The sequence below is a fragment of the Temnothorax americanus genome, unplaced genomic scaffold, assembly GCF_048541705.1.
Source record: "Temnothorax americanus isolate GAGA-0224 unplaced genomic scaffold, ASM4854170v1 Scaffold6, whole genome shotgun sequence".
NCBI classification, from domain to species: Eukaryota; Metazoa; Arthropoda; class Insecta; order Hymenoptera; family Formicidae; genus Temnothorax; species Temnothorax americanus.
Window position 1 is genome coordinate 533,783 of NW_027509751.1, and position 27,675 is coordinate 561,457.

The window sequence follows — 27,675 nt, forward strand, 5'->3', positions numbered from 1 at the left end:
TACGAAGATGGATCGAAACACGGAGGGTAGCGTCGAAGGAGCGTGTTAAGACGAGCCGAACGGAAAGACGGGACACGAAGAAGAGGACGGGAGGAGAACAACACGCGCCACCTCGAAGAGGTGGTACCGGAAGAACGGGAAAGAGCGACGGAGAGACGACCAGAGCGTGCAAAGACACGCTGGGATCAGAAGGAGGATGAGAAGGAGCTGGAGAAGGAGAGGGAGTAGGGGGGAAAGAGGAGGAAATAATAACGACCCCGACGACGTCGCAGTGCCGCAGAAAGGTTGACGACCCGACGCGGCAGGCGACGCCCTCCTTCCCCTCCTGCGCCGACACCCTCCGCAACCGTCGGCACAACCCCTTCCGCGGCAGCTACTACCACCTCTCCAGAGCCACCGCCATCGGCCAACCGCCTAAACCACCCAACCGCTCGACTACCCTTCCTACCCTCGCGCCTTCCTCCACCTGGTCTCTACTGAAGCGCATGCATAGCGTACGTACGCCAGCAGCAGGACCACCCTCTCTCTCTCTCTCTCTCGCTCTCTTTCCCTCGCACCCTTCATCCCTCGCGTTCCGGCCGTCGCCACTACCACCACCACCACCACCACCATCACTACCACCGCCGGTGTTACCCTGCGACCGTCTGGCCAGGGTCGGGGTCATTGAACGTCTATAAAGATTTTGACTTCGCGCCGCCGCCACTGCTGCGGATGCAGGAAGCGAGTTACGCACCCTTTTATACGGAGTGTAACATAATTTGCCAGTCGGCCAGCGGAGGAGATGCATCGGGAGGAGATGATTCGCCGATATTAATAGATATTAATACCGTGGAACGAGAACCAATGTCAGTCTATTTTCGCAGGTAAAGGGATTCGTGCCCGCGCGCGTAACGTGTGCCCGGAATTACACACGTCTGTCCTGAATCCAAGATATTGATACGATAGGGGCATTGTCCCCAATTTAAGGCATTTTATCTGAAAGTTAATCAAAGAGTGACGCACGACGCAATTACTTCGAGCGTTAGACGAATCCTCTTCTAAAGACGTCATCCTTATATCCTCGTTAAAACTGACATTTTAAAGTTGAAACATTATTTTAGATCGAAGTGTAAGCGACTCGTGCGGAATTTACCGAGAGCTTACGTATGTCGTGATATAATTCTGAACGAAGGGGATACTTCGAGAACTTAAATGAATATTTCACGGCGGGACACGCCCTCTTTTACGCGAGACATAACGCGATTTGACACCCTCGGCAATAACGATAAAGATTAGATGTTTCGTACAATTTGAGTTATCAAAGCGTGATATCTTCGATCAATTGTACATAGTTGATCGAACGCATCACAAATGAAAATTGCTGAAATTAAATATGCGGCTGCTAAAAAGTAAGAAACAAAAGATAATTTCTAAATATATCTTAATCACTTTTCGACGACTTCTTCGATTGCGGTCGATTTGCGGAATTGATTAATTACTGAACGATTATAAGCATTCCAACGTTCTCGCTAAGGGGACGTCGACTCCAAAATTGGTCAAAAAATCCGCAGAATAATTCAGTAAAAGCAGGATGCCTTGCATAATGAATGAAATGAGAGCCAGTCGAGACGATTGAAGACAAGTGTTAAAGATCTGACAAAACGATTCTCTTGTCAACGTTGGCGTAACAATTTGTAAAACGGATAATTCTCCCTTTCATCTCACTCCCACGTCATCGAGCGGGATTTCTTTTTCGTAGAATAGAGAAAGAAATAAGAGAATGGGGGTTTTGAGACGGAGACGGATCGTCGGCGTCGGTCGCGCAGGATAGACGTCTCCCGGCGAGAGACGAAAGACAAAGGAATTAGGGAGGGTGAGAGAAAAGGTTTAAGTCGAGGTCCGGAGAAAATTCTCGCCACATCTCCACGAAAGGGGAGGGAAGGGAGAGGAAAAAAGGGGTTGAGGCGCGGATTGGCGGCGCGTCTTGCCAGGGTCAGAGGTCGTTGAACGTCGGTAAAGATTTCGACTCCCAGCGATGCTGTGTCCCTCGGTAAATAGGCATGCGTGATTCCCACCCTCGCTCTACTCCTCGGGGCAACGTGTGTATGCGTACGCCAGGCCTGGTGGCGGCGAGAGGAAGGATGGAAGGGAAGGGTGGGAGTGAAGAAAGGTCAGAGATACGAGACACCCTCTTCTCTACGAGGCGTACCCTTGTTCGCGTAATCCGTGCACGCTACGTGGGTGCTATTATGAGAACGATGGGGTGAGAGCCGGCTAAGCCGCGGAAAGAAAACCCGGGGATCGTATAGACCAAACGATGGAACTTGTCGGTTCCGTCGAATTCGAATTGATAAAAAATTTCGAGGTTTTTGGGACTTCGCGAGAACGTTTCGAACAGCGACGATACAGTTACAATCTCGACACTCGAGAAATAACGACGGCGCGATCGCGTAAAATATTTCCATGAAGCGAATAAAAACTGACATGGTGATTCATCAAGTAGGTATGTACTCACTTTGCTGAAGTATCCGACGGTATGGCAGCCCTCAGAATCGCCGATTGTCATGACGTAGAAAAGAAACGGCTCGACGTCGTAGTACAACGTTTTGTGATCCAGAAAGAATTTGGCCAGTAAACAAAGATTCTGACAATACTGCTTGTATCGCTTACCGTCCACTTCCCACACGCCTATCTTGTCCTTTCTGTGAAACGACAAATCAGATATGCAATAATTTGGATTATCACCCTAAAGCATTACAGACGTTACACAACTTTAGCAGAAAATATAATCTAAAATATATATAAAAATTAAAGAGAGAAATTTTATTATTTATTGTTAATCTAGATTACGTAATATTTCACGGATATATTTGTTCAAAATTTTAAAAATGCCCCATGGTATAAAATGTGAGCGTAAATGATAGAAGAAGAATACCCAATGAAATGTGGTTACCTGTATACTTCGTGTCCCGGGGGATGTCTCCACAAACACTTCTCTCGATGTCTTCTCAAAACTTGACGGCTTTTCGCATATCTCAAGCAATATTCGCAAAGATAAAGCTTCGGGGCGCGACTATATTCTTCGGGATACGGGCTTTGATACCAAACTTCCATTTCCCATTTTCCCATTTCCACAACTCTAGTGCCACCACTGTTTCTACCTTCTCCATCGTAGTCCAATTCTTGTAACTCTTTTTCCTTAAATATAAAATAAGCATTGATGTATAGAAGAGCGCAATAATATGCACACACACACACACACACACACTTGAAAGAAAATATATAAAAAATAAATTTAATAAAAATTAATTTAAGTTTTTTAAAAATATCAATTATTCATAGTGTAATACTATATTAACTGAGGTAGAAATTTAATACTTACGATTTTTTCACTGGCTATCGCCTGGGCCTCCATAAATAATTTCAAGTCATAATCAGGTGTAAGATTATTGAGCCGAGGCTGCTTGTCCTTTTCGTTCCCCTGCATTTCGCCGCCGCTATCGCTTTCATTACCATCGCCGGTATTACCCTTCCATTTGTTCCTCATCTCACGTACTTTAAGTTGGTAGTTACGTTGTTCGCTAGTTTGATGAACACCTTTAGGTTTCTTGGCTAGATTTATTATTGCCTTCTTGCGTTCTTCCTCTCGTTTTTTTCTCTCTTTACAAAACTCTCTGAAAAAGTCAATATTATTTTACATTTGCCATCAAACGCATGTGTTTTTAATTTGATTTAACATCATTATTGATCTCAAACTGGGATCTGAGCTGCAACTTACACACAAGCCTGAGGCGTAGTGTTGTGATACAGCGGACATGCTTCCAGAGTAAAGTGCAAATCGAGTTTTCCAGAGAGATGACCCCGTGAATCGCAGGACGCAGCTAGCGGACATTCACGCTCCTTCGTCGCGCGTGCTCGATTATAAGATGATTGATTTGTTCTGCCACCTGTGGTACCACTATTCTGCGTTGATCTACCGGCTCCGGAGGATTGTCTGGCGGCAGCGGACAGTCCAGCACGTTTAACAGGCGATTTGCTCGTGCTCCTCTTGCTCTCAGCTATTTTCAATAAATTATGCGAATTAGCACAATTTGCGAACATGCTCACATACTATCATTTTTTTAATTGAGTATTGAACGACTTTCATCAAGATATAAAACCATTTTTTAACTATACACCTGTATCAGATTCGGAATCAGTGTCTGCCTTTGCTTGTAGCTGCAGTAATTTACTTCCTTTGCGTGTTTGCAATTTCCGCTTGCCTTTCGTCACTGTTTTCGAAGATGACGCTTCACGATCATCCATCTCTTTCTCACTCGCGGACGCATCTCCATCATTGTCGCTCTTTAGACCTTTAGCACCTGTTTAAAAAATTATATTTATTTCTTCATTCTTTAATCAACGCATCAACGCATTGGCAAGGAATTTAACAAACCTTGCCGTCTTGTAACAGCTTTTTGCGGTTTTACCGGGGCGACTGCTGCCGAGGGCCTCTTAGGTGGCACACTCGTCACAGTACTATTCGTCAATGTACTAGATTGCGTTTCCTTCTTTTTTGGTTGAGGCTGAGAACTAGTGACGCTTTCGGACGATTCCGAATCGGAGCTACTGTCCGAGCTACCTGAGGACGCTGAACCGCCAGAACTCTTTGAACTCGCGGAACTGTCCGACTTTTGTGGTTGCACAGGTTTCGCGACTACAGGAAAGAATACATAAAAAATAGCGTTGTATTAAGCTTATATTTAAAAAATCAAAATATTTGCAATTATTGGTACATAAGTGAGAATTCTTTACCAGGTCTGCTTGCTGCTGTAGGTTTTTGCTTGGTGTCACTAAATTTTGCTTTAGCTGGTGGATTTTTGGAACATTTTGCAGAACTACCTGTTGGCTTCGCTGCGCTAACTTTTGCCGAAACGCCGCTGTCACTTTCGCTACTATTTTCTGGACTAAATATACTTTTCTTCTTCAATTTCTTCTGGACCGGTTCCGTTGTTTTCCCAGATTTTTCGGGAGGTTTGCTGGTGGCACTTGTGGAACCTTAAAAGTTATCGCAATTATGTATCGCTTCATAAAAACATACATTTTATCACATAGAATATAAAATGTTTGACAAAGTCAAAATAATGAACTCACCAGAAAATTTGTTGAGCTTGGCATTGGTAGGTTTTGAAACTGGTGCAGTTTTATGCTGTCCTGATGCAGGCACTGGTTTTGTGGGAGATCTCTGAGTCTTCACAACTGGTGCCACGGTAGCGGTAGCCTTTGGTTTAGCTGGTGGCTTCCTCTTTTGTGGCGATTTTGCTTTGCTGGGCGATTCTTCTGACTCGGAAGAGTACACCGACGATCTGGGTTTCGGTGGCTGCCTGTCTTTATTTTTATTTTCCAAAGGCGGTGCAGATGTTGTTTCAGTCTTGGACTTGACATGACGGGTGACTGGAAACGGCGCTTTTTTCTTAGTTCTTTCTGTATCGGATGCTTTTTGACTGTTGGCGGAACTACTGGAGTTCTCCGAGTCGGACGAGCTGGATTCGCTGCCTGAACTCGACGTGCTACTTGTCGAAGAGCCAGAGCTGCTCGTTGATGTGGATTCCGAACTGGTAGTCTATAAAATAACATATATTATATATAGTGCCTTGACATGTATATTTTGGGCAAAAGATTTTTTTCCTTAAAGCAAAAATTTTGGAGAATCAATTTTCAAATTAATGAAAAAGACAATGAAAACAAACAAACGTATTTATCATGATGATAAATAAAGACAATGCATAGAAGTTCGCTCTACAACTGCCATAACCTACAAATACACTTGCCTTCCGCTTAGGCGTCATCTTTGCGGTGCTACCTCTCATTTAGCTGGTGGACATCACTAAACATCATCTCTACCCAAATATCATCGTTTCTCGCCGGACTTTTGTTAGAACGAATCGCCCGTTTCATTTGCGTCGCGTTTTAAAGAAGCATGTATTTACGAAGCACATACTTCGGTATGTGACGTATGTGTCCGTAGTCCGTAATGTCCGTATAAAGGTGAAATTTCATGAGCAGTGAAAAGCAGCAGCAGATCGTACTGATTGGCTACAATATAGAGAAATTCTAGAAACTCGAGAACTTCTCTTTTTTGTAGCCAATCAGTACGATCTGCTGCTGCTTTTTACTGCCCATGAAATTTCACCTTAATAGCCCGTACATTTGTATGTACATACATTACACATCGACCAACACCGACGCACATCAAAAAACGATCGATCACAGATCACATGAGACGCGCTAGCTTTAACTTTAAGCTTCGTACGCATCGACCATCGACCACGAGCCAATGAACAGATTCCAATTAATCAATAACTTTTCCCTGTTGATAAAGCAGCGATATGAGCAGCCCATATGGTCGCTTCAGTCGCTTGGCGAACGCACGCACGTGATTTCTGGTGCCTCTGTGAGTGTAACAGTTGTATTTGGTTGTATTTTCCGAATAAAATGCCGGTAGGGAACGAAGAAGACGCGAAGCTGTTTCAAACGATCGGCCTGAGCGAGCAGAAGGCCAAGGAGACCCTGAAAAATGCGAACGTCACGAAGAATCTCAAGCTGGCTGTAAGCGAGGTTGGTGAGGATTCACACCGGCGAATCTCAGTCGAAACAATTGAATGTTAGATACCACGAGTTCTATTATCAAAATTAATTAATTAAAATATTAAATTAAATATAATAGATATTAAGTTAAATTAAGGTATTTTCAGGAATATATATAATCGGAACATCATTGTGTTGCGATTCATTAAAATTGTTGCATCATTATTCTTTATTTGCTACATTTGATGCAATTACATCATACATTTTGCGTAATATATTTATATGTGTGTGTGGCAGAGGATGTTTATTATTAAAATTTGCTTATTTATATGTATATTTAGAATTTATATTTAATTTTTATAGGCAGCTAAACATGGGTCTATCACTCAAGATACTGGGGTTTTGCTGTACCATCTAGCTTCCAAGATCAAAAACCAGATTGCAGATAAGATACCGTTTATTACTAATTACATAGTTGAGAAGAAATTAGACAGTGTACAGAGGGTGGACGCCGCATTGACTTACCTGTTAGCTAACGTGAGCAGTGATCTTGATATAACTAAGTTTGAAGAATCTTGTGGCGTAGGAGTGGTAGTTTTACCTGAACGAATAGAAGAGGAAGTGGAGAAGATCATAAAGGCGCACAAAGATGAGATATTGGAAAAGAGGTAAATAAAATTATCTTATTAATTATGTAACATATGAGAGAAATTGTTTCTTTATGATAAATAATTATAATTTATATCTTCTAAATAGATACCGCTTTAACTCTGGTCCATTGATGCAACAAGTACGCAATATTTTGAAATGGGCGGATGGTAAAGCGATAAAGAATGAATTTGATGTCCAACTACTTGATTTATTGGGCCCAAAAGTTGACGCTGACCTTGCACCAGTGCCTAAACAAGTGAAACAGCCGAAGGACAAGCAGACAAAAGCAAAGAAGCCAGAAGTGAAGGAAGGTGAATTATATATAGCCACTGTTGAAAAAAATATTCTGGACGTCTATGTTCAATGAAAGATTGATAAATTTTCAGAACAAAAGGAGACATCGACTGGTGAGAAGGGAGGAGCACAAACTATAAGCGAACTCATGAAGACCAAAGTTCACTTTCACAAGCCTGGGGAAAATTATAAAACCGACGGTTACATCGTGACGCCAAATACTCACAATCTGCTGCAGATACATTTGAAAGCCACTGGTGGCAAAGTGATAACGAGATTCCCACCGGAACCCAACGGAATTTTGCATATTGGACATGCAAAAGCCATCAATATCAACTTCGGGTATGTATTTTCTTCGATCTTGAAAGCGAAATACATTATGAAAAAGATGTATCTCACAGATATGCTGCCGCTTACGATGGTATGTGCTACTTACGATATGACGATACAAATCCTGAAAGAGAAGAGGATAAATTTTTTGTCGGTATACGAGAAATGGTGGAATGGCTTGGTTACAAACCTGCTGCGATTACGCATTCATCGGACTATTTCGAGCAATTGTACGACTGGGCCGAAGAGCTTATAAAGAAAGGTTTAGCCTATGTTTGTCATCAATCTAGCGAGGAAATAAAAGGTTTCAATCCTCCACCGAGTCCTTGGCGCGATAGGCCAATTGAAGAAAGCTTGCAGCTATTTAATGTAATGAAAAATTTGTACTTAGAGCTTACTGTCTTTCTTCTTTGTCTCCTAAATGCTACATATATGCTTACTTTTTTTTTTAATAGGATATGAAAGATGGTTTGTTGGAAGAAGGAGAGGCAACCTTACGTATGAAAGTGACTTTAGAGGAAGGCAAGCAAGATCCTGTTGCATACAGAATAAAATATTCGCTGCATCAGCGAACTGATGATGAATGGTGCATCTATCCCACATACGATTACACCCATTGCTTGTGCGATAGCATCGAAAATATCACTCATTCTCTTTGCACAAAGGAATTTCAGTCACGGAGATCGTCTTATTATTGGCTCTGTAATTCGTTGGATATTTATTGTCCCGTACAGTGGGAATACGGTCGATTGAATGTCAATTATACTGTAGTTTCTAAAAGAAAAATTGCCAAATTAATAGAAGAAGGAATAGTGTCCGATTGGGATGATCCCAGGTATAATATAACGAATACTATCTTTATATTTTATTAATGATGTATTACTAATGCGTTATATTGCCTTTTTTGATAGATTGTTTACGTTAACTGCGCTACGCAGACGTGGATTTCCACCGGAAGCTATAAATAATTTTTGTGCTCAAATGGGTGTAACTGGCGCACAAGCGACCGTCGATCCTGCAGCGTTGGAAGCCGCTGTTAGGGATGTTCTAAATCTCACTGCTGCCCGACATATGGTGGTTCTAGAACCTATCAAATTAACTATCAAAAATTTTCCTCAAGAGAATGCCATAAAGCTCACCGTATCCGATTTTCCTAACGAGCCAGAAAGGGCCCATCATGAAATTACATTTGACGAGATTGTATACATTGAAGCCACAGACTTCAAAGAAGTATGCAGTATATATTCCTGCACTTTTTTGAAAATTTTTTGCAGTTATGATTTTATCTGGATATCAATATTTGTAGATTGAAGAGAAAGGTTTTAGACGCTTAACGCCAAAACAACCTGTAGGCTTAAAGCATGCAGGTGTCGTAGTAACGTTTGAAAGTATCGAGAAGGATGCCAGCGGTAACATTACAAACATAATTGTTAGACAGGATCCTGTTTCCGAGAAGAATAAACCGAAGGCATTTATACATTGGGTGTCCCATCCAGTACTGGCATCTGTTAGACTATATGAGCGTTTGTGAGTAACATTTTCCAAATGATTAATCATGAAGGTTTTACACTAGTAATGTAATAAAAATATCTTTAATTTCTCAGGTTCAAACACAAAAATCCGGAGGATACAAATGAGGTACCGCATGGATTTTTAAGTGATATTAATCCATCCAGCAAAAAAGAAATTGTAGCGTACATGGACAACAGTCTAGCTAAAACAGCAAAAGTATATGATAAGTTTCAATTTGAGCGTATAGGCTTTTTCTCTGTCGATCCCGATACCAAACCTAATAAGGTAAGTGTAAAAATATCAGCACACATATACATTTTGCGTTAACATTTTTCTCTTTTATTTCAGCTTGTTTTCAATCGCACTGTAACATTGAAAGAAGATACAGGAAAGATATAAGAATACTTTTTGAAATATGATATTGTATCATCAAAAAACATCTCTACTACTATTTTTACTATTGTCATACTTTTTCTACGCTGATGCAAGATGCGTGCGTTATGTAATAGTTCTGTGTAATGGTGAAAAATTTTGCTCTTATTATCTCTAATAAAGATTTTTTTATGAATTTTTAAAATAAGAATTTTTAAACAATATATTATTTCCACGTAATATGTCATTATTAATTTCAAGTTTCAAGTAATAATACAGTACATATTTTCATAATATACATCTTAATATTCTTTTTTTCCATTATAATTATGTCTTATGTTATATATAACTTGTGAAATTTTGCTTGCATTTTGATTTTGTGATTATTTTTATGAATAAAGAATAAATCTATTAAAAAGATAATAGTGATAGTGTGTCATCTTCTACCTATTAATTCATCATGCAGGATTCGTATGTGGGAACCATGTATTTAATATTTATGAAAGCATCTTCGCCACCGTATCTTTCCAAGATTTCAAGCGTTTCTTGTATAATATCCGCTGCGTTCTCTCCTCTTTGCTGAGAATAATCGATACCGTCCCCAAGGTTTACTGAAATCACAAGAAATCTTGATTCTATTTGTACACGAATACAGTAAGTGTTAAACAGACGAGTCCTTACCATTTCTATCTTTGAGTAAGTTTGGAATAGGCAAGATTTGCCTAAAATATGGGACTAAAGCTTCGCCAACGCAATCAGCAGATCGTACTAAACGTTGAAGTGCTTTCATGGTGGTGCAGATTATCTCGGGCATTCTTGTATTCAAAGCGTCTAACAAAGTCTTTTTAATTACGATATGAATATCTTTTCTGCATATCTTAAATTAGATTATAGAACTTACTCTTAATAGGAATAATCAATTGAGGAACAACGGGCAATATCTTTGGCCCACCATGCTCTAACATATCTGATATTCCTTGCTCTACCAGAAACTTATACGGTTGTTCTATTTCCGTTAATCCATCGAAGAACATTGGCAAATAATGATGGAAATCCAAATTTTCTATATCTACTTTCCAATTAATTTTCTGATCGTAGCCGTCGTTCTCTAAAGAGATAGGGAATACGCCACGCTTGTAAAACTTCCTAAAAATCGACGGTTTCGGTGAACGAGGTTTGTACAGTCCACACCGCGGAGGTTTCGCAACGACCGTGTTTTCCTGTATCAAAATTGACACCATGTTATCGCGTTGCGTTCATCAGATGTCATTATTCTATAATGCGCATCAATGCGCATTACCTGCAATGCCTGGATAGTGAATGCAGGGACTACTCGTGGCTTTCTTTTTTTATATCGCGATTTATCTTTTCGCACTTCCGTCCAAAATTCTTTTTCATTCACCATTTCAGTGCCTGATGTCTTTCTTTCGATACTGGGTTATACATTAGAACATTTTAATTGAATGTTGTAAGAGATTATATGCGTACGAAGAAGTAGGATGTAGGTAGGGAACGGATTTAGATCAAACAATACTGTCTCTTAGCAACAAAATTAGCCATTTTTTTCAGCCAATGAAGCAGACGTAAAAATAGAAAATAGACGTTCGCTAGCTACTGTGATGTAATATTATTATTTTTGAATATTATTATAGCTATTATACAATAACGTTTATTTAATTTTTGTAATTGTCACAATTGTGTGGGAATTGTGATATTTATTGTTATAATCATATGATATAAGAGTTATAAGAATGAATTAATTTATTTTTCCTTGTCATTAATTATAAAATATTTTATTAATTCTAAACTTGTAATATTGGACGCGGTCGTATTCGTTGGAGTCGTCTTCCAGAACGGAGTGGCTTGTGAAACTGTGGATCATCAAATAGAAGCTCTTTCTTGCTTGGTTCACTTTTATCTGCTGTGTTTCATTATTAAGGAAAATTATGAGAATATATATTGAGAATATCCAGTTATGCGCCATCTTTTTGTATAAAAAATATAATAGTTAACTTTTCGCGTATATATATAAATGTAATATGAAAAGGATATTTGTGAAGCAGTTTGAAGATTCCCGTGCCTAGTGGAACTGGAATACCCATTATGATTGATTCCGATACGCCGCATATACTGTCTTTTTGTCCATAATAAGCCGCATCAAATAGATGATCCGCCGTTTTTTCAAACTGTAAATTAATAATTAGTTTACGAAAAGTATTTCCAATTCTTCTTAAAATACTGTAAATACTTAAAATTAAATTTAAAAACTAAAAAACCAAGCTTAAGAGAATTCCACATTGTATAATAAAAAACACGTAAAAGAGAAATGGGTGAAATAATGAAAAATAAAAAATCTCACCGATGCCAAGTTTAAAACCGATTCTTTCATTTTTGCCAATCCTTGTCTCGTAATACCAAGCACTTCTCCTCTGCTAGTCATTAAATCTGACAAGAGCATTAAATGTCGACAATCAATACTAATTCCGTGATTTTCCATTACCGATTTAATTTCCGACATGATGGTTGCTCTCGCTGCTTCTATTCCGAGCGTATTGAAAACCTAAGATGGAATAAAAATCATAAATGTTTTATCCAATATATACGCATGGTTTTTCTCAACTCACTTCTATCGTATTATTCGACTTCGTCTTCTTGCCGAGGATACCGGTAGTAGCCATAACGTCTCTAAAGTTATCTCCTTCGACAAATAGTGTAAATTTATCTATTTTATCGAGGTTGTCATTATGTACAATTACTCTATTGATTGATGGCAAGCCCTGCCGATAAAAATAAACATACATTAAATATTTCTCATATCGTGAATTAACACTCTACTGAAATTTATCGCATTACATATATTTTTACCTTTACTACAATATTTGGAATAGCCTCTGTCAATTGACGAAATGGAAAATTTGAACTACCTTTTTGTTGACTTGGCCGAATAACAATAGTTGACTGGTCGGATAACACTTTTATATTTTCTGGTACCAGCTTCAATTTTGAAACGCAGAGTCTAGAGAAGCATAAATCATTTGTTATCGAATCAAATTATAATATCCAAAGCATATTAACAAAAAAAAATACTTATAAACTTAAAGTGTATACTATTAAAACTCCTGTTTTTTCACTATAGTTAGTATAGTTACATCGAGTTATGACATGAAACGAAAGAAATCAAGTAAATTCTTGTTTTTTGCGATTACATATTGGAATAAATTAAATTAGGGCCACTATTTCCAACGTTCTGTTAACTTCTAACTAACCGTTAACTTCTCAAAATATCCAACAGGAGTTGGCAATTTCGGTAGTTAACAGTCGATTAGATTAATGGTTGTAATAAAAATAAAAAAATAAAAAACTTAAGCTTTTAAACATACTTACTTCTTGAATACAGATTCAGCATTAATTTCTAATTTCAACAATTTAATCCTATCGATATTTAATTTTATTACAAGGTAATGATCATTGTGCGTATATACTTCTTTGATATATTCAGCTACGTCTCCCAGAGTCGTTTTCTCGATTCTTGCCTTCACTCGTTCGGCAAACTCAGAATCTTTATCATTGACCTGTAAAATAAAGAATTAGATGATTAAGATCCAATTCCACATAGAACACGCGTGTGGTCAGAGTACAATCAGTTACTTACCAATGCCGCTGTTATGATGGGAGTACTGATCTTCGGACTCGCGTTAATAATTTCTCTAATACGTGGCACACCCTGAGTGATGTTCATGGCCGCTACACCGGCAAAGTGGAACGTTTTGAGTGTCATCTGAGTTCCCGGCTCGCCGATACTTTGCGCGGCGAGTGCGCCTACAGCAGTGCCCGGTTCAATCTTAGCTCTCATGTACTTCTCCTTACACGTGTGAATAAACTCTACCAATTGCGAGACGGTGAGACGTTCGAGTTGCGAGACCACCTTTGATGTTTTTGATGTGATGTTCTGTCGATAATATGCTATTTTTCGCGCGACTTCCGATTTCAGGAATACTCTGCGAAAAACAACGTTCAATTCGTCAAAGCTGAGTTACTAAAATTTGTCGACTATCATATATTTATTATGTATTATCTTACGTCAGTTCCTGTTTAAATTCTTCACTTAGGCAATTGTACTCCTCAGAGTTTAGCATTTCATCTGTGGCAGCTACCACTCTGGCAGCATCCAAAGGTTGTTCATTTTTATAAGGCATTTTCGCTCTCACATGATCGTACACTCTTTTATAGTCCACAGGACAGTCTTTACCTGTAAAAAAAATATGTGTTATCCCGTTTACACGCGAAATGCAGAATAACGTTCACATACCTTCCATGTACGTAGGATCCAATCCATCTCCGCCGTACGGAACCTGTATGATATCACGCATCGAATTGCGCACTGTCATGTCATAATGGATACACAGGTCCTCTAAACTCTTGATTAACCGCCTCTGCATGTATCCGGTCTCCGCAGTTTTCACAGCGGTATCCGTGAGACCCTCCCGACCGCCCATCGCATGGAAGAAGAATTCTTTGCTAACTAATCCAGAATAAAATGAATTTTCCACGAAGCCTTTAGCATCTGGCGTCTTTAAACGTGCCAAAACGTGAGGTAATGCACGATTTTCGAATCCGTTCGGTACTCTTCGCCCGTTGATAGCTTGCTGGCCTACGCAAGCTGAAGAGAGAAATTGTGTCAAATAGCATCAGAATAATTAAGAACAGTAATATATTTATATGTTTACTTAAACTCTTACCGATCATTTGAGAGATGTTAATGTCACTTCCCTTACTTCCACAGAGTGCCATAGTTAAGGAAGTGTTAGTAGGGTGAAGTTCCTTTAGGCACACTTTACCAACGTTGTCACGAATCACCGAAAGCTCTTTCAGTATTTTCGTTTCCAGTGTTTCATCTTCTGAACATCCAGGTTGACAAACGAGAAGACCCTTTTCCAGTTGTTGAATGTATTCGTTACATTTGGAGTAACTGAAAAAAGAAGAATTGAGATTAGTTATTTGTTTATAGCAATCTGTCGAATTTAAACTAGGAAATGTTCGTACTGATCGTTCAACACTTTTTCCTTGGCTTGAAGAAGACCTTGACCGGGTATAAGGTCACCGATACCGAGAGAAATTCCTTTGTCAAAATTAAAATGATTTGTTATTCTGGTTAAACGCCACATAGCTGTGATTGCAACATCTTCGCCCCAATCACGCAGCAGAACGTAAAATATATTTTGCTTCGATCCTGAGCCCAATACAGATTTATCCATTGTTCCCGCTAGAAGCTCGGAATTGCGAATGATTATATCTGTGGATTTAATTTGATCATTTAACAAACGTAAAGAAACATACGTAAAAAAGATTACAATATACAGCTTATGAAAGTCATTACAACTTACAACAGTCATTATCACACAATTCTTCTTGGTTTTTTTCTTTATCGTACTTCTTGCCCTCTGCTTTTAAATTTGCTCTGACAGGACAATTCATGTTTGGTCGTATAATCAAGCTGAATATTTGTTTGCCGGTCCATAATTTCGTCGGTTTTACGATTGCAGGCGGAGGAAGAGTTACGACCATGGAAGCATCTGGGCCGGCTAAGAGGCAAAGAGCTAATCTAACTTGCTCTATCTGGAGAAACGTGTCCTTGTGGGTCAAGAGATAAGCACCGGTGATAAAATCTTGCGTTGCTGCTATCAATAAGTCACCATTGCGAGGTGTACAAAGATTGGATTTATTCTTAAAACAAAAAACATAATATTTCAGCATATTTATACGCAATTCAATAATTTTACAGAAGTATATCGATCAGGTATTTACCGCTAGCAAAACCAACGCTTCCGCTCTGGCTTCCTCAGTCTGCGGCAAATGAAGATTCATTTCGTCACCATCGTAGTCTGCATTATACGGTGTACAGACGCATTCGTTGAATCTGAACGTTCGATGCTCCAATACCTTGGTTCTGTGTGTCATTATGCTTAATTTGTGCAAGGATGGCTGCCGATTGAACAGCACTAAATCATCATCTTTAAGATGCCTCTCGACAATGTCACCGTACTATAAAAAGGCAATTGGTATATTAGAATATATTAAAGCCCTGACATTATATATACATCTCAAGACCATGTTAATGTATGGAGATTACCTGTAAATCTTGAGCGGCTTTATTTCGATCGGCATATTTAAGGTATCGCCTGTTTTGCGAGTTCTTATATTGTATATAGTTCGCTCCAGGATGTATGTCCGGGCCATTTCTGACTAATTTTCGCATTAGTTCTATGTTTGATGGAATAACCCTTTCAGGATACGTTAAGGTCTTTGCAACATGTATAGGTACACCAACCTGCGTAAAGAGATTCAATATTATAAAACACATTGTACCATTATTGTCGGCTTAAATTTGTCACGGGACCTACTTGATCTATCCTGAGGTTTGGATCGGGCGAAATTACTGTACGAGAAGTAAAATCAACACGTTTACCAGACAAATTACCTCGGAAACGACCTTGTTTTCCTTTCAGTCTTTGTACTATACCTCTGCCAAACTTCTTAGGCTAAAAGAATCACTGTATATTATTAGAGAAAAGAAGGTACAGATCTTCAGATATTTGTTCGGAACTTACTTGCATATGTAGAGGTATTCCAGACATTTCGCTATTAATATAAAGACCACAATGCAGTTGAAGAAAATCCCAATGTTCCATGTACAAATTTACATTAACTCCATTTTGTCTGCGAATAACGTCATTGATAAGTGCTATTTCTGACAGTTTCATCGTCAGATAATCCTCATTTGTACCAGCCTTTAGGTCAGATAAAACGCTAGGTCTAATACAAATTGGTGGCACAGGAATCCTTCTTAATATCAAATCTACTGGCGTTGCACAGTTAGGATTCATTAACAAGAGACACATATCGCCCGTTGGAATTCTTTTAAAAAGTTCTTCAACCTTAAAGAATGTCCGTATGTTGTAAAATTATATAAATTGTATACACACAGAAATATATTAAACAATTATAACATATAATATTCCTTCTTTAAATCATACCACGGTCGGATACAGATATCGATCAAGTACAGCTCTGTAATTTTGCTCCACTGTATTCTTAAATTCTCTGTCGCGATCCATCTTTGGGGCCAATTCAGCCAACTTCTCTTGAATAATAGGATCTGTCTTTTTTAAGTTCTTGTACTGCTCATGTACAATTTTTAAAAAACCAGCCTTTTTCACAGGGCCGTTATTCGCTTTACAATTCGGACATTCCGTTTTCTTTTTCGCTTTCTCCCAGATTTGCTTACGCAACGCTTTACGCGATAAATATCCCAGATTCGGATTTTGTATTTTGCGCGAATAATGTCTTCTTTCTTCGGACGTTAGCAACACGTGTGCGCAACTCTGTAGAAATTAATTTGTCAGTACGGGACGCAATTGGCGAAAATTGTTGAATCTCGATAAAGTTACGCATTACCTTGCAAATCGTCTGCAAAATCTGGATGATAGATCTGAAGTAGCCAACGTGAAAGACCGGCAGTTCTAGATCCAGGTAGCCGAAGTGTCCTACACAATCGTTCAGCTTTTTGCCGCACGTTTCGCAGTCAACTCCTGTGGAGCTCACTCCCTACGAACAAAAGCGTCAGTTCTAAACAATTCTGTGCAAGATAGAGACAACATAAGGCTATACAATTTTCAAATACCATGCGCCTATCGAGCGCTCCATTCAGAGCCGGAGTACGCTTCGCATCCTCATTGTACAAGTTTTTAGAGATCACCTCCACAGTGGCCTGCATGTCCATGTCGTGCATGCTATCCACTCCGAAGGATATATGGGAGCTGGACACAAAAAATTTCAAGTAGAAGACCACATGTTGCTTTCGATGTCGCAATAACATTGCGTACAAATTAGCAACGATATCATTGCCTGAGAAAACTCGTCAATAATAATACTTCATTCGTTAAATACGTTAAAGCAAGTGAATTTACGTACACTTCGCTGGCGACGTTAGTCTCCCTGAACTGTTCCTTCACCATGTTTGGTCCTGATGTAAATACACAATCGCAAATAATCAAATCAATCCTCTTTCATATTCCTGCAATGCAAATAAATAATTTATCTTTTTTATATCTGCCTCTTTCGATCAAAATTCGACAATAGGCAACCCGAAGAGAAATCTCTCTTCCACGTGTGCAGTGGACTCAAACATGTGTGTACGAATGTTAACCTATGAGTATCACTGACAGAAAAATCGTTAACGTTTTTTTCCCCCTACCTGTGCGTTTGTAACAATCGCTGCAAAACGCGAGATAAACTGTCGTGTTAAAAGATAGGATAACTATCTTAAATCCTTAAAGGGATGAAAATCGTTTTCGCTTCGCGAAGGAAAACGTGATCGTCCGCGAACCCGACACGAGGCGGTCCAAGTGTCTAGGTTAGGTTAAGTTTTAGGACGGCCAAGCTCCTCCCGACTAAACTTAAATCAGTGATTAACTTATATCTCTACGATCTCTCTACTATTTTGTCAACACAAATAGTGTTATTAATCTTTCGTCGTTTTAAAAAAATTAAATCAGAGACGACGAATTGTATAATTGGAAGTTTATAGTAATTCTGCCGTCTGCCGGTTGAATTATTTATATTTATTTATTTATTATTATTTTTTTAAGTATTTTTTCTATTTTAATTTTTTTAAATTTGGGATACGACTGGTATTATTATCGTGCGCCAATTGGATTAATCGTCGATCGGTCGATCTCGGTTAATCAGAATTTTTGGACAAATGGGACAAAGTCGCCCTAATATTCCTGTGCAGATCTCTCGGACCGAACGTGCGAATTGTCTGTTGCAGGTCGCAGGGACGGTCTCGAGTTTTCAGAAATTTTCTAGCCTGCAGATTCCTGCAGCCTGCAGCCAATTGAGGTGATAAAAAGCTTCTCGTGCGACAAAAGAAAGTTGCACGTAGTCACAGTTATTAACTGTGACTGTGACGTGGTTGCACGCTCGCGCTTGCGTGCATCGCCAGCATCGCGCATCGCGCTGAACGCGCGAGTATTGCGCGTCGCGCGTCTCGCAGCGAACGGGATACACGACGCCGCTGAATATACCGCGAAGATGCCGCGGGTACGTAACGGGAGCGTAGCGAGTGTCAGATTAGGTTAAATTGCGTTTCAATGCTTTGATCTCATGTTTGTCAAACTCTCACGCTCGTGTCTTTTCCGCAGGACATCAGATCCTACTTTGCGCCGGTCGGGAGTTCCAAGAAAAACAGCGAGCCGGTCGTCTCGAAGCCTCAGAAGCGGCGCGTCATTTCATCAGACGAGGATGAAGAACCGAAGTCATCTGCAAAACGCACGAAGGTGTTATCTCTTCCTTACGTCATCTCTATTTATCTATATAGTAGTTTTGTTTGTCATAGTTATTTATTTGTATAATTTCTTTATATTTTGTAAATCCTTTTTATAATTCTCTTTGTTATTTTTGCTACAATACTAATTTAGATAATTAATTTGTGCAGGTCGTACGAAAAACAAAGAAAGTTTCCGTTCTGTCTGACTCTGAGGATGACGCCACGATCGTGGAAATCATTACGAAAAATTCTCAGTCCAAGAGCAAGAAAAATGAGAGTCAGAAGCCATGCACGGAGGTACCTCTCAGTGAAGTATTCGCCAAGAAGCCGATAACAAGAGTAGAAGAAACAAAAGTTAGCCGAAAATTGCAAAAAGTGGTAAATATCATGTAGCAAAGGTAAATAGAGAAATTAAGAAACATTTCTACAGCTTTCTGAAATTTGCAGGAATCCGAGTTTCATGATGACGAAGATTTTGAAGCTGTGCTTAAACAATTGGACACGGTCGAAGATATTGCAATGCACGATAAAAAGAAAGATAAAAGCAGTGCCAAAAATGTAGATACCCCTAAGAAATCTGAAGCTGCAGCAGTTAAAACAGGTATGCTTATATATCCAATTAATTAAATCTTTAGGGTGATATTGACTGTGTTCGTATTTTACTGGCTGTAAAATTTATAGTATTCGTGACGTAAACTAAATTTTCAGTACTGGCAGTAAAATACGAATACAGTCATTGTTACATATTTGACATAACAGAAATTTTACAGATGCGGACTCCAAAAAGAGCAGTAAATATGATATCTGTTTGAAAGAATTTAATAATAAAACAAGTCAACTAAAATCTGAGGAGGTGAAAATGTCTTCCGGTAATAGTAATGCACATTCAAAAGTTGTTACATCTTATCCTCCGAGACAAAAAGAGAAGAAACGCAGTATTAACGGAAACTTGAGTATAAGCGATAAGCGATTGAATAATTCAACATCTACCTCTGTATCGGAAGAAGACCAAGATACAGGAAAGTCACAAAGTAGGAAGAAACCCAAAATGGATTTATTTGACGAAAGGGTAGAAAAGAAGAAACAGCGTGCTATAATGTACGAAAAATATCTTCAGAGAGGCGGCGCCAGAAATCCCGGTTCAAAAGAGATCTCTACAGTAAGAAGTTTTACATGTAACACAATAACGTTAAAGAATCCCGAAAGGAATTTAGAGACTGTTCTATAAGATTTTCAATTGACTCGATTTTCAGGGTGCCGAAAATTGCTTAGCCGGACTAAGTTTTGTGATTACTGGTGTTTTGGATTCATTAGAAAGGAATGAAGCTGAGGATTTAATACGGAAGTATGGTGGTCGGACCGTAAACACTGTATCGAGGAAAGTAAAATATATTATAGTGGGAGATGAGGCTGGCCCAACCAAATTGACAAAGGTACATTTTCACATGGTTACATATTTACACATTGCACATACCGTTTGTTTTTTGTTTATACGAAATAAATTTTTAGGCCAATAGTTTAGGCATCAAACAAATATCTGAGGATGATCTTTTAGAAATGATTCGCACGAGACCGGAAGGTAAAGTTAAAGCTGTCAAACCGACAAAGGCGAAGTTAAACATGAAAAAAATACCGAATAAATCTGAGAACGATAAATTGCCATCACCGAGTAAAATAATAGCATTAGATTCACCTAAAAAGATAAAAACACCGCCATTAGATTCACCTGAAAAGATAAAAACGTCACCGGTATTAAAGCAAGTTTCAGATACAAGCAGTAGTACTCAAGAGGTAAGTTTAGATATCGATTTGACAATGTGCACACATATACAAAAGTGATATAAAATAAAATAAAACTTAAAACACGGTTTTATATTAACGACATTATATTCTTCTAGGTAACTACAAGTGTTGGGTCAGAACTGTTGGTTGAAAAGTATAAACCCAAAACTATAAAGCAGATTATAGGTCAGCAGGGAGATAAAAGCTGTGCACATAACTTATACGTATGGTTACGTGATTGGCATAAAAATCGTCAGGATCCCAAATACAAAGACGGCAGTATGTCAGCTTTCATTATCCTTTTTTTTTTATGAAATCACTGAAGATGAAATGAGAATATTAATCTGATTAATTTCGTTTCTGTTTTAAAGCTGGCAAGCAAACTCACGGACAAAGTTTTAAAGCTGCCTTGCTGTCCGGTCCACCAGGCGTTGGTAAAACAACAACTGTGCAAATTGTTTGTAAAGAATTGGGATACGATCTCGTGGAATTCAATGCTTCTGATACGAGAAACAAGACACTTCTGAAAGAAGCAGTCTCAGGATTGTTATCTAATACCACGATGAAAGATTACGTCATAGGTGAATATATGATAAAAAATCTTGAAATATATAATCATACCATTTTCTTGTCTCACGTATATGTTACAGGCACCAAGCAAAAAATCACAAACAAACACGTACTGTTGATGGACGAGGTCGACGGTATGGCTGGCAACGAAGATCGTGGTGGCTTACAAGAATTAGTTAGTTTAATCAAATGTACTGAAGTGCCTATTATTTGTATATGTAATGATCGATATAATACGAAGGTGAAGACCATTTCTACGCACAGCTACGATCTGAAATATCAGAAGCTCAGAGTAGAACAGATCAGGGTATGATTTATAGAATCTGGCTCGAGTAACGTTTCTTAAAATTCATTTGATATAATTCGATCTTGCTCTTTACAGAGTTCTATGAAGTCCCTGTGTTTTAAAGAGAACATCAAGATCTCGACGGAGGATCTCGATCGTTTAATCGAGTCGACAAATTATGACATTCGACAAGTAATAAATCATTTGGAATTTCTTGGCAGTCAAATGTCTCACGTGGAGAAGACTGACAAGAAACATTCGAATAAAAACGTCAAGCTCGGTATATTTGACGTCATGAAAATAGCATTCAATGCAGAACAGCAAAAAAGTATGAGTTTGAACGATAAGATCAGCTTATATTTCCACGATTACAATGGAGCAGCCCTTTTTATACAAGAAAATTATTCGGGAGTCAGAATATGTCAAGCGTCACCGTGAGTATATAATTGCGATTATTTGTACGAAGGCTGAGAGTTGATGAATTGTATTACATTCACAGTCGTCAGAGGCTAGAAAGAATCGCCCATGCGGCTGATAGTATATCTCAGGGAGACCTCGTCGATAAAGTCATTAGAGGCAATATGATGTGGAGTCTACTTCCGATGCATGCTTGTTTCTCGTTTGTTATACCGGCTAATGAAATGTCAGGAAACTCTGATGGGTTGATACGATTCCCGAGCTGGTTCGGACGAAACTCGAAGGCAACGAGATTTAACCGGTAAGTACTAATTACAGAATACTGAGACTTTTATCATAGCGTAATGCATTGTGATTATACCGCACTTTATTAGCAGCGCTTTGTTCTCTATACGTATTACTTCTAGATTAATGCAAGAATTGACAACGCATACGCGATTAGCCACAGGTGCAAATAAGGATGCCCTGAATATGGATTATTTAGCTCATCTTCGAAACGCTATTGTAAAACCTCTGATAGAAAACGGTGTGGATGGCATAGAAGCAGCGATAAATGTTATGGGAAAGTATCATTTAACCAGGTTCGTACTTTGAATGTATTGAATGTATTGGAAAACAGAAAGATATATATATGCTGATATTTAATTTTTCCTCAGGGAAGACTTGGATTCAGTAATAGAAATCTCTGCTTGGCCAGGACTTCACGATCCTACGACTAATCTTGATAGTAAAGTATGTGCTATATCAATATATTCTAATTAATAATCAATTGTGATAGCTTAGTACTTTAATTACATCAATGTTACTAATATCAGGTAAAAGCAGCATTTACACGAGCGTATCAAAAGAATCCTCCTATGCTGCCATACGCAATTAACAGCACTGCTACAGCGAAGAAGAGATCTACGCAAGATTCAAACGATTTCATGGAAGAAGAAGAAGATGATGAAGAAACTGATGATGTTGATTCTGATAAGATGATCAAGGTAAGGTTAAAAATTATTTTCGTGATTCTATCATAAAATACAATTTTTCGGGAAAAAAAAATGATTACGTAATGTATTCTAGGCAAAAAAACCTAGTACTAGTAAAGCTGCTACATCGACGAAAAAAGGCGGCGAACCAGCTAAGAAACGTGGAAGGGGACGTGGTAAAGCAAAATAAGAGACAACATTAAAAGATGGAATGTACATTTTATTTAGAAAAACTTCAAACAAAATTAATCAGTCACGTCCACACTTGTTCACTGCTCGAATTGGTCGGAGCGGATTTGTATAATCGTGAAATGATTTGTTCTTTGTTAGAGCGAAAATTGTGGCTCAAAACGGAATGCTTGGCGTAGTGTGTCATATATTTTCATTAGTAAGGAATAATGTTATTCCGAAAGTTCATTGATAGCTCTAATTCACAAGCTCTGCTCTCGTCTGTACACAGTCTAAAGCAAAAAAATATAATTAGAATGATATATCTCAGTTGTCATAACATCTGAGATATAATATATATATACACACATCTGATATATACATTATATATAAAATATGAATAATAATAAAAAATTCATGAAATAATTTATATACATATTTATGGTACGTACGTTTTTTACTGGGTTTCCATCCAATGTATTCATTAGTTTTCTTATTTTCTTTGATCAGCCAATCAGTCAAGGGCTTAAAGTATTCCAAAAGTCCAGCCGCATCCATTTGCCTTTGACCTGAGATTTTCTCCATCGCGTCTGGCCATGGTTTCGAAGAACCCAACTCCAGCATAGATCTAACAAATACGATCAACGTCTCTATGCTCGAATTGTATTCTTATATTCTAGCGTTGCGTATCAAACTTACTTTAACAGATTTCCGGCATCTTTATTACCGTAAATATCACACTGACTCAATAGCTTGGTATCTGGATTATTCGGGTCGTATTCCTTCGCCTTGGTGCACAATGCCTTATGGAATTGGAACTGTATCACAAAGCTCACATAGTATCTTATGTACTCAACGTCCGCGATTATGTGATACTTCGAACCAGGATCGAAGTCTTCTTCCGTCCTATCCACGGGAGGTTCGATGCCCTGATATTCCTCAGCGAGCGACCACCTTAAAGTAAAAATTTCAACTTGCTTAAAATATCTTTTAAATTTAATTTCTTGGAAATTTGATTTATTGAACTTTTATTCGAGAAAGAATATTGCTCAGAAAAGAAAGTAACACAAAGATAGACTTTTGTCGTTCAAAACTGACCAGTTACAGTTGTAATTGTCAGGCGTGACTTTTCCCTGGAATACATTCCAACGCCATCGGTCCATCATATAAGCGAACGGCAAGAAAGCGATTTTGTCAAGACTCTTCACGTAGAGGTGATTGAGAAGTGCTTCCTGGTCAGTCGAGTCATCTTTCAATAAATCGATCTTCTTGAGATGACTAGGGGTGGACACGCTGAGAGAGATAACGTCGCCGACCGCCTCGTGAAAACCTGGATTTGCGCCCTCCTTGAAAACTGTAGGCTGGTTTTTGTATTGCAGATAATACTCGACGTGACCCATCTCGTGATGTGCCGTCAGCAGATCCTCCATGTTAACGCGCGTGCATTGCTTGATCCTGAAATCCTTGCCGTCGTAGAAATCCCATGCACTTGCATGGCAGATCATGTCTACGTCCTTCTGCTTCGTCAGAATCGATTTTTCCCAGAATGTGTCCGGCATGGCAGACAAATTGATCGACGTGAAGAAGTTCTCAGCGAGGCGGAACATACTCGTCGCATTGTAACCTGCTCATCAAAGAGTTACGAGGTATTACAACATAGTATACAGGTGTAAAAAATAAGCCGGAAATATAAAGCGGTTTAACGGTATATCTTGAAGACAAACATAAACCTGCCTTGTTCGACTAGAGTGGCAGTAACGTCCGGCAGCTGTTTGCCCGGGAACGGCATGGTGAAGTCTGCGATATTCGACCAGGTCTGTGCCCAGGTGTTGCCCAATAGATGCGCCGGGATCGGGCCATCTTGGGAGACGATGTCTTCGCCGTACTTCTTCCTGAGTTCGCGCCGTACGTAGGCGTGCAGTTGTAAATACAGTGGCTTTAATTGTTGCCATTGGTTCTCTGCACAGATTTTGCCGTTTTATCAGTGCTTCATCACATGCGATCGATAATACGGATACTGCTGCGGATGATCTTACCGATTTGCTCAGGGAAATCAGCAGCCTCGTAGTCCTTCATCCAATATTCTGCGTAGTCGGAGAAGTTATTAAGTCTTGCCGCGGTGTTGGCTAGCTCGACATACTGAGGGAACAGAGACTTGACTTTCTCGCCCGACGCTTTCCTCCATTCTATCCAGATATGCTTCAGCTCCTCAGGATCGCGGCTACACATCAGCTTCTCGGTGATCTCCGGCTCGAGCGCGAGATCGCACTTGTTCTTGTCTTTGTAGTCGCAGATCTTCGCAGTACTGTAGATGTTTTCCATCTTACTGACTGTCATCTCGAACTCTTTGTAACTCTGCAATCATATGTCATTCGGTAGTGACCTAACTTGGGGTTGTGATTTTGATCAATTAATATTTGTCTTATAGACATGCTAAAGAGGATTTTCGAGGGAGAAAACAGGACCTTTTAAAACTAGAACTTCAGTTTCAGAAATAAATTCGAGCTTATTCCTTTTCGCCAATTTTTCGCGAAAAATGTGTGATTAGTAAAATGATTAATATAGATCTCTTTCGTATATTCTTACATCTTCGGGAAGAGCGGCGGTGCCGAGTGTACTGAGTTTTTTGAACTGCCTCTTGATAGACTCATCTTCCAATTCTCTCCAAGGGAAGGCGTTCACTTCCTGAGCAATCTGCTTGGAGGCATTTGCTGCTTCCGCGGACACTCTCAGCTTCTCTGCCAGGTTCTCATTCGTCATATTCGATGCGTAATTCCATGAGGTAATGCTTTGCTTGTTACTCCATTCTGCGTACCGCGCGTTGATGTTTTTTAGGAGTTGTTGGGCATTGTTCAGGAGATTTTCGGCAGTCTGCGGATTTTCGCTGCTGATTTCCACTGTATCCTCCGTCGCTGGTTTGGTTGCCACTAGAGTTATAACTGCTGCTACCAATATTCTGATAAAATTATATTTTATTAATAATTATAGAGAAATTTAATTGTTACATTTTTAAATCAATAATTACAGAATAATTACAAATAAAGCGAGATATTTTAGTTCAACTTAGTGTACTAAGCATGTAAAAAAATTATCGGACGTCAGCTGATTATTTCATATATTATAATATGAAGTGTTTGATAAAACATGTTTTGTGATAACTATTTATTATAACATTTTCACCACAATAAACGATATCTACGGACGTGACAGTGTTCGGCGGAATGGCAACACGGTGCTAAATGACACCCGAGGTCGAACAATAAATTTAAAGTCTCGTCCAGGCGCGCTTGGTCCGACGTATTAACTCGTTAGATCATGAATGTCGACGTACATCCGGATATATTGAACGTAAATGCCGACCATGGTACTTCGAGTATGTAATACGACTCTATCAAAAATGGATAATCGCTCTCTCATCTCGCGAAATAATTAAACAAAATAATTAAATAAATGTTCTGCGAAAAAGGAAAATTTAACAGAAATTTATTCTACATTATATAAGTAGAGAGCAACTATTTTTTATTGTAATTTTTTCAGTTAACATAAAATATAACGATATTATATGATCTTATCTTTTTACTATGATATCACTAATTTTCCATTATCAATCACTGTAATATCGTGTCACTGTTCGGATCCTCCGCATTTTGTTACGGAAATTATCACTATAATCATCGATCAAGTTTATTCTCGTGAAACGCACATGTTTATGTTAATAAATTAACGGGATACTTACAGGCGCAGCATATCGATTCGCCTATCCTTTTACCGTTTTACGAAACAATTCGATCTAGCGGTTTTAACGAAGAGTTTCACGAACGTTCTCCGCAGCTGCGATTTGTGACCGCCTCCCAATCGCCGACTGACCTCCGTGAGTGAGGCACGTTATCTTTTATGCAACTTCCCCACTTCGCGGACAACATCTAATCGACCCCCTACGTTCTCTGATAAATCCGAATACAATCCTGTCGCTCGGCTCCTCGACTCGTCCTGTTGTTTACTGACGTGTCGTATTGTCGTCAATTTATATTTCAACCCGGTCGTTCCACGTTCCACATGATAATTTTTATGCTCTCCAGTCGATTGTTTCAGACCGAAAAGAAAACGCCTAGTTTTTTTATCGCTATGAATATCGATGCTTTATCGAGTAGATTACTTCATTATTATTCTAAATATAATTTTCCATACGCAAAAGAAAAGAGAAATGCCTTAGATCTGTCTAAATTTCGTTTCTAATTTTATATCCAATTTTCTTCGCTTCCTTATTTCATAAATATTACATTATAAGGATTTCCTCTATTTGAAAATTAATCAGGGCGTAAAGCAGGACACCTTGTTTGCTAGGATAATCCCTTGGACCTTGCACAACACAGTGCCACAAAATTGCCTTACGTCAAATCGTTATACTTATAACGTAATCTCTTTGAGATATTTAATAAGTTCCA

General features: G+C 38.9%; 6 protein-coding genes across 14 annotated transcripts in view; 2 read left to right on the plus strand and 4 right to left on the minus strand.

The window, feature by feature from the left end:
* Chm (lysine acetyltransferase chameau) overlaps nucleotides 1-5,999 on the minus strand; it is a 48,278-nt gene extending 42,279 nt beyond the window's left edge. For 5 of the 9 annotated variants that reach the window (XR_013259084.1, XR_013259083.1, XM_077420005.1 and 2 more), the window contains exons 1-9: nucleotides 5,790-5,999; nucleotides 5,113-5,581; nucleotides 4,774-5,016; nucleotides 4,415-4,675; nucleotides 4,158-4,340; nucleotides 3,758-4,037; nucleotides 3,362-3,653; nucleotides 2,933-3,177; nucleotides 2,495-2,681 (exon numbers count right to left, since the gene is read on the minus strand). Coding sequence is in view for 5 of the 9 variants with exons in the window: in XM_077420005.1 (XP_077276131.1) it covers nucleotides 2,495-2,681; nucleotides 2,933-3,177; nucleotides 3,362-3,653; nucleotides 3,758-4,037; nucleotides 4,158-4,340; nucleotides 4,415-4,675; nucleotides 4,774-5,016; nucleotides 5,113-5,581; nucleotides 5,790-5,828 (2,199 nt within the window). In the remaining 4 variants the exon portion in view is untranslated. The remainder of the gene's footprint in view (nucleotides 1-2,494; nucleotides 2,682-2,932; nucleotides 3,178-3,361; nucleotides 3,654-3,757; nucleotides 4,038-4,157; nucleotides 4,341-4,414; nucleotides 4,676-4,773; nucleotides 5,017-5,112; nucleotides 5,582-5,789) is intronic. The other 4 variants (XR_013259085.1, XR_013259086.1, XM_077420006.1 and 1 more) reach the window with 1 other exon arrangement.
* A 342-nt stretch (nucleotides 6,000-6,341) lies between these two features.
* Nucleotides 6,342-10,128, plus strand: Glnrs (Glutaminyl-tRNA synthetase). Its single transcript, XM_077420320.1, has 10 exons — nucleotides 6,342-6,576; nucleotides 6,910-7,214; nucleotides 7,303-7,508; nucleotides 7,584-7,833; nucleotides 7,893-8,190; nucleotides 8,277-8,656; nucleotides 8,733-9,051; nucleotides 9,128-9,348; nucleotides 9,426-9,618; nucleotides 9,682-10,128. Exons 1-10 carry the CDS (start codon nucleotides 6,361-6,363, stop codon nucleotides 9,730-9,732), a joined length of 2,439 nt encoding a protein of 812 aa, XP_077276446.1. The 5' UTR covers nucleotides 6,342-6,360; the 3' UTR covers nucleotides 9,733-10,128.
* Nucleotides 10,118-11,314, minus strand: LOC143905148 (parkin coregulated gene protein). The gene is made up of 4 exons (XM_077420339.1): nucleotides 11,006-11,314; nucleotides 10,607-10,925; nucleotides 10,387-10,536; nucleotides 10,118-10,316 (listed from the first exon to the last, which is right to left on the minus strand). The coding sequence occupies exons 1-4, from the start codon at nucleotides 11,108-11,110 to the stop codon at nucleotides 10,156-10,158; spliced, it is 735 nt and encodes a 244-aa protein (XP_077276465.1). The 5' UTR covers nucleotides 11,111-11,314; the 3' UTR covers nucleotides 10,118-10,155.
* Nucleotides 11,315-11,442: 128 nt separating this feature from the next.
* Nucleotides 11,443-18,452, minus strand: LOC143905135 (DNA-directed RNA polymerase III subunit RPC1-like). Its single transcript, XM_077420315.1, has 21 exons — nucleotides 17,960-18,452; nucleotides 17,677-17,779; nucleotides 17,387-17,522; nucleotides 17,161-17,310; nucleotides 16,740-17,087; nucleotides 16,314-16,640; nucleotides 16,107-16,244; nucleotides 15,836-16,033; nucleotides 15,511-15,747; nucleotides 15,090-15,429; nucleotides 14,749-14,998; nucleotides 14,445-14,674; nucleotides 14,015-14,365; nucleotides 13,786-13,954; nucleotides 13,358-13,703; nucleotides 13,090-13,277; nucleotides 12,571-12,721; nucleotides 12,330-12,482; nucleotides 12,065-12,265; nucleotides 11,757-11,891; nucleotides 11,443-11,627 (listed from the first exon to the last, which is right to left on the minus strand). Exons 2-21 carry the CDS (start codon nucleotides 17,718-17,720, stop codon nucleotides 11,508-11,510), a joined length of 4,212 nt encoding a protein of 1,403 aa, XP_077276441.1. The 5' UTR covers nucleotides 17,721-17,779; nucleotides 17,960-18,452; the 3' UTR covers nucleotides 11,443-11,507.
* Nucleotides 18,453-18,654: 202 nt separating this feature from the next.
* Gnf1 (germ line transcription factor 1) lies at nucleotides 18,655-23,668 on the plus strand. The gene is made up of 16 exons (XM_077420316.1): nucleotides 18,655-18,807; nucleotides 18,909-19,043; nucleotides 19,202-19,411; nucleotides 19,481-19,634; nucleotides 19,804-20,192; nucleotides 20,287-20,466; nucleotides 20,543-20,824; nucleotides 20,932-21,094; nucleotides 21,187-21,396; nucleotides 21,466-21,692; nucleotides 21,768-22,105; nucleotides 22,171-22,389; nucleotides 22,496-22,669; nucleotides 22,745-22,820; nucleotides 22,904-23,074; nucleotides 23,157-23,668. Exons 1-16 carry the CDS (start codon nucleotides 18,799-18,801, stop codon nucleotides 23,250-23,252), a joined length of 3,033 nt encoding a protein of 1,010 aa, XP_077276442.1. The 5' UTR covers nucleotides 18,655-18,798; the 3' UTR covers nucleotides 23,253-23,668.
* On the minus strand, nucleotides 23,262-27,376 carry LOC143905139 (angiotensin-converting enzyme-like). The gene is made up of 8 exons (XM_077420321.1): nucleotides 26,967-27,376; nucleotides 25,817-26,186; nucleotides 25,267-25,585; nucleotides 24,965-25,189; nucleotides 24,329-24,854; nucleotides 23,930-24,184; nucleotides 23,683-23,858; nucleotides 23,262-23,523 (listed from the first exon to the last, which is right to left on the minus strand). The coding sequence occupies exons 1-8, from the start codon at nucleotides 26,975-26,977 to the stop codon at nucleotides 23,489-23,491; spliced, it is 1,917 nt and encodes a 638-aa protein (XP_077276447.1). The 5' UTR covers nucleotides 26,978-27,376; the 3' UTR covers nucleotides 23,262-23,488.
* Between the last annotated feature and the right edge of the window lie 299 nt (nucleotides 27,377-27,675).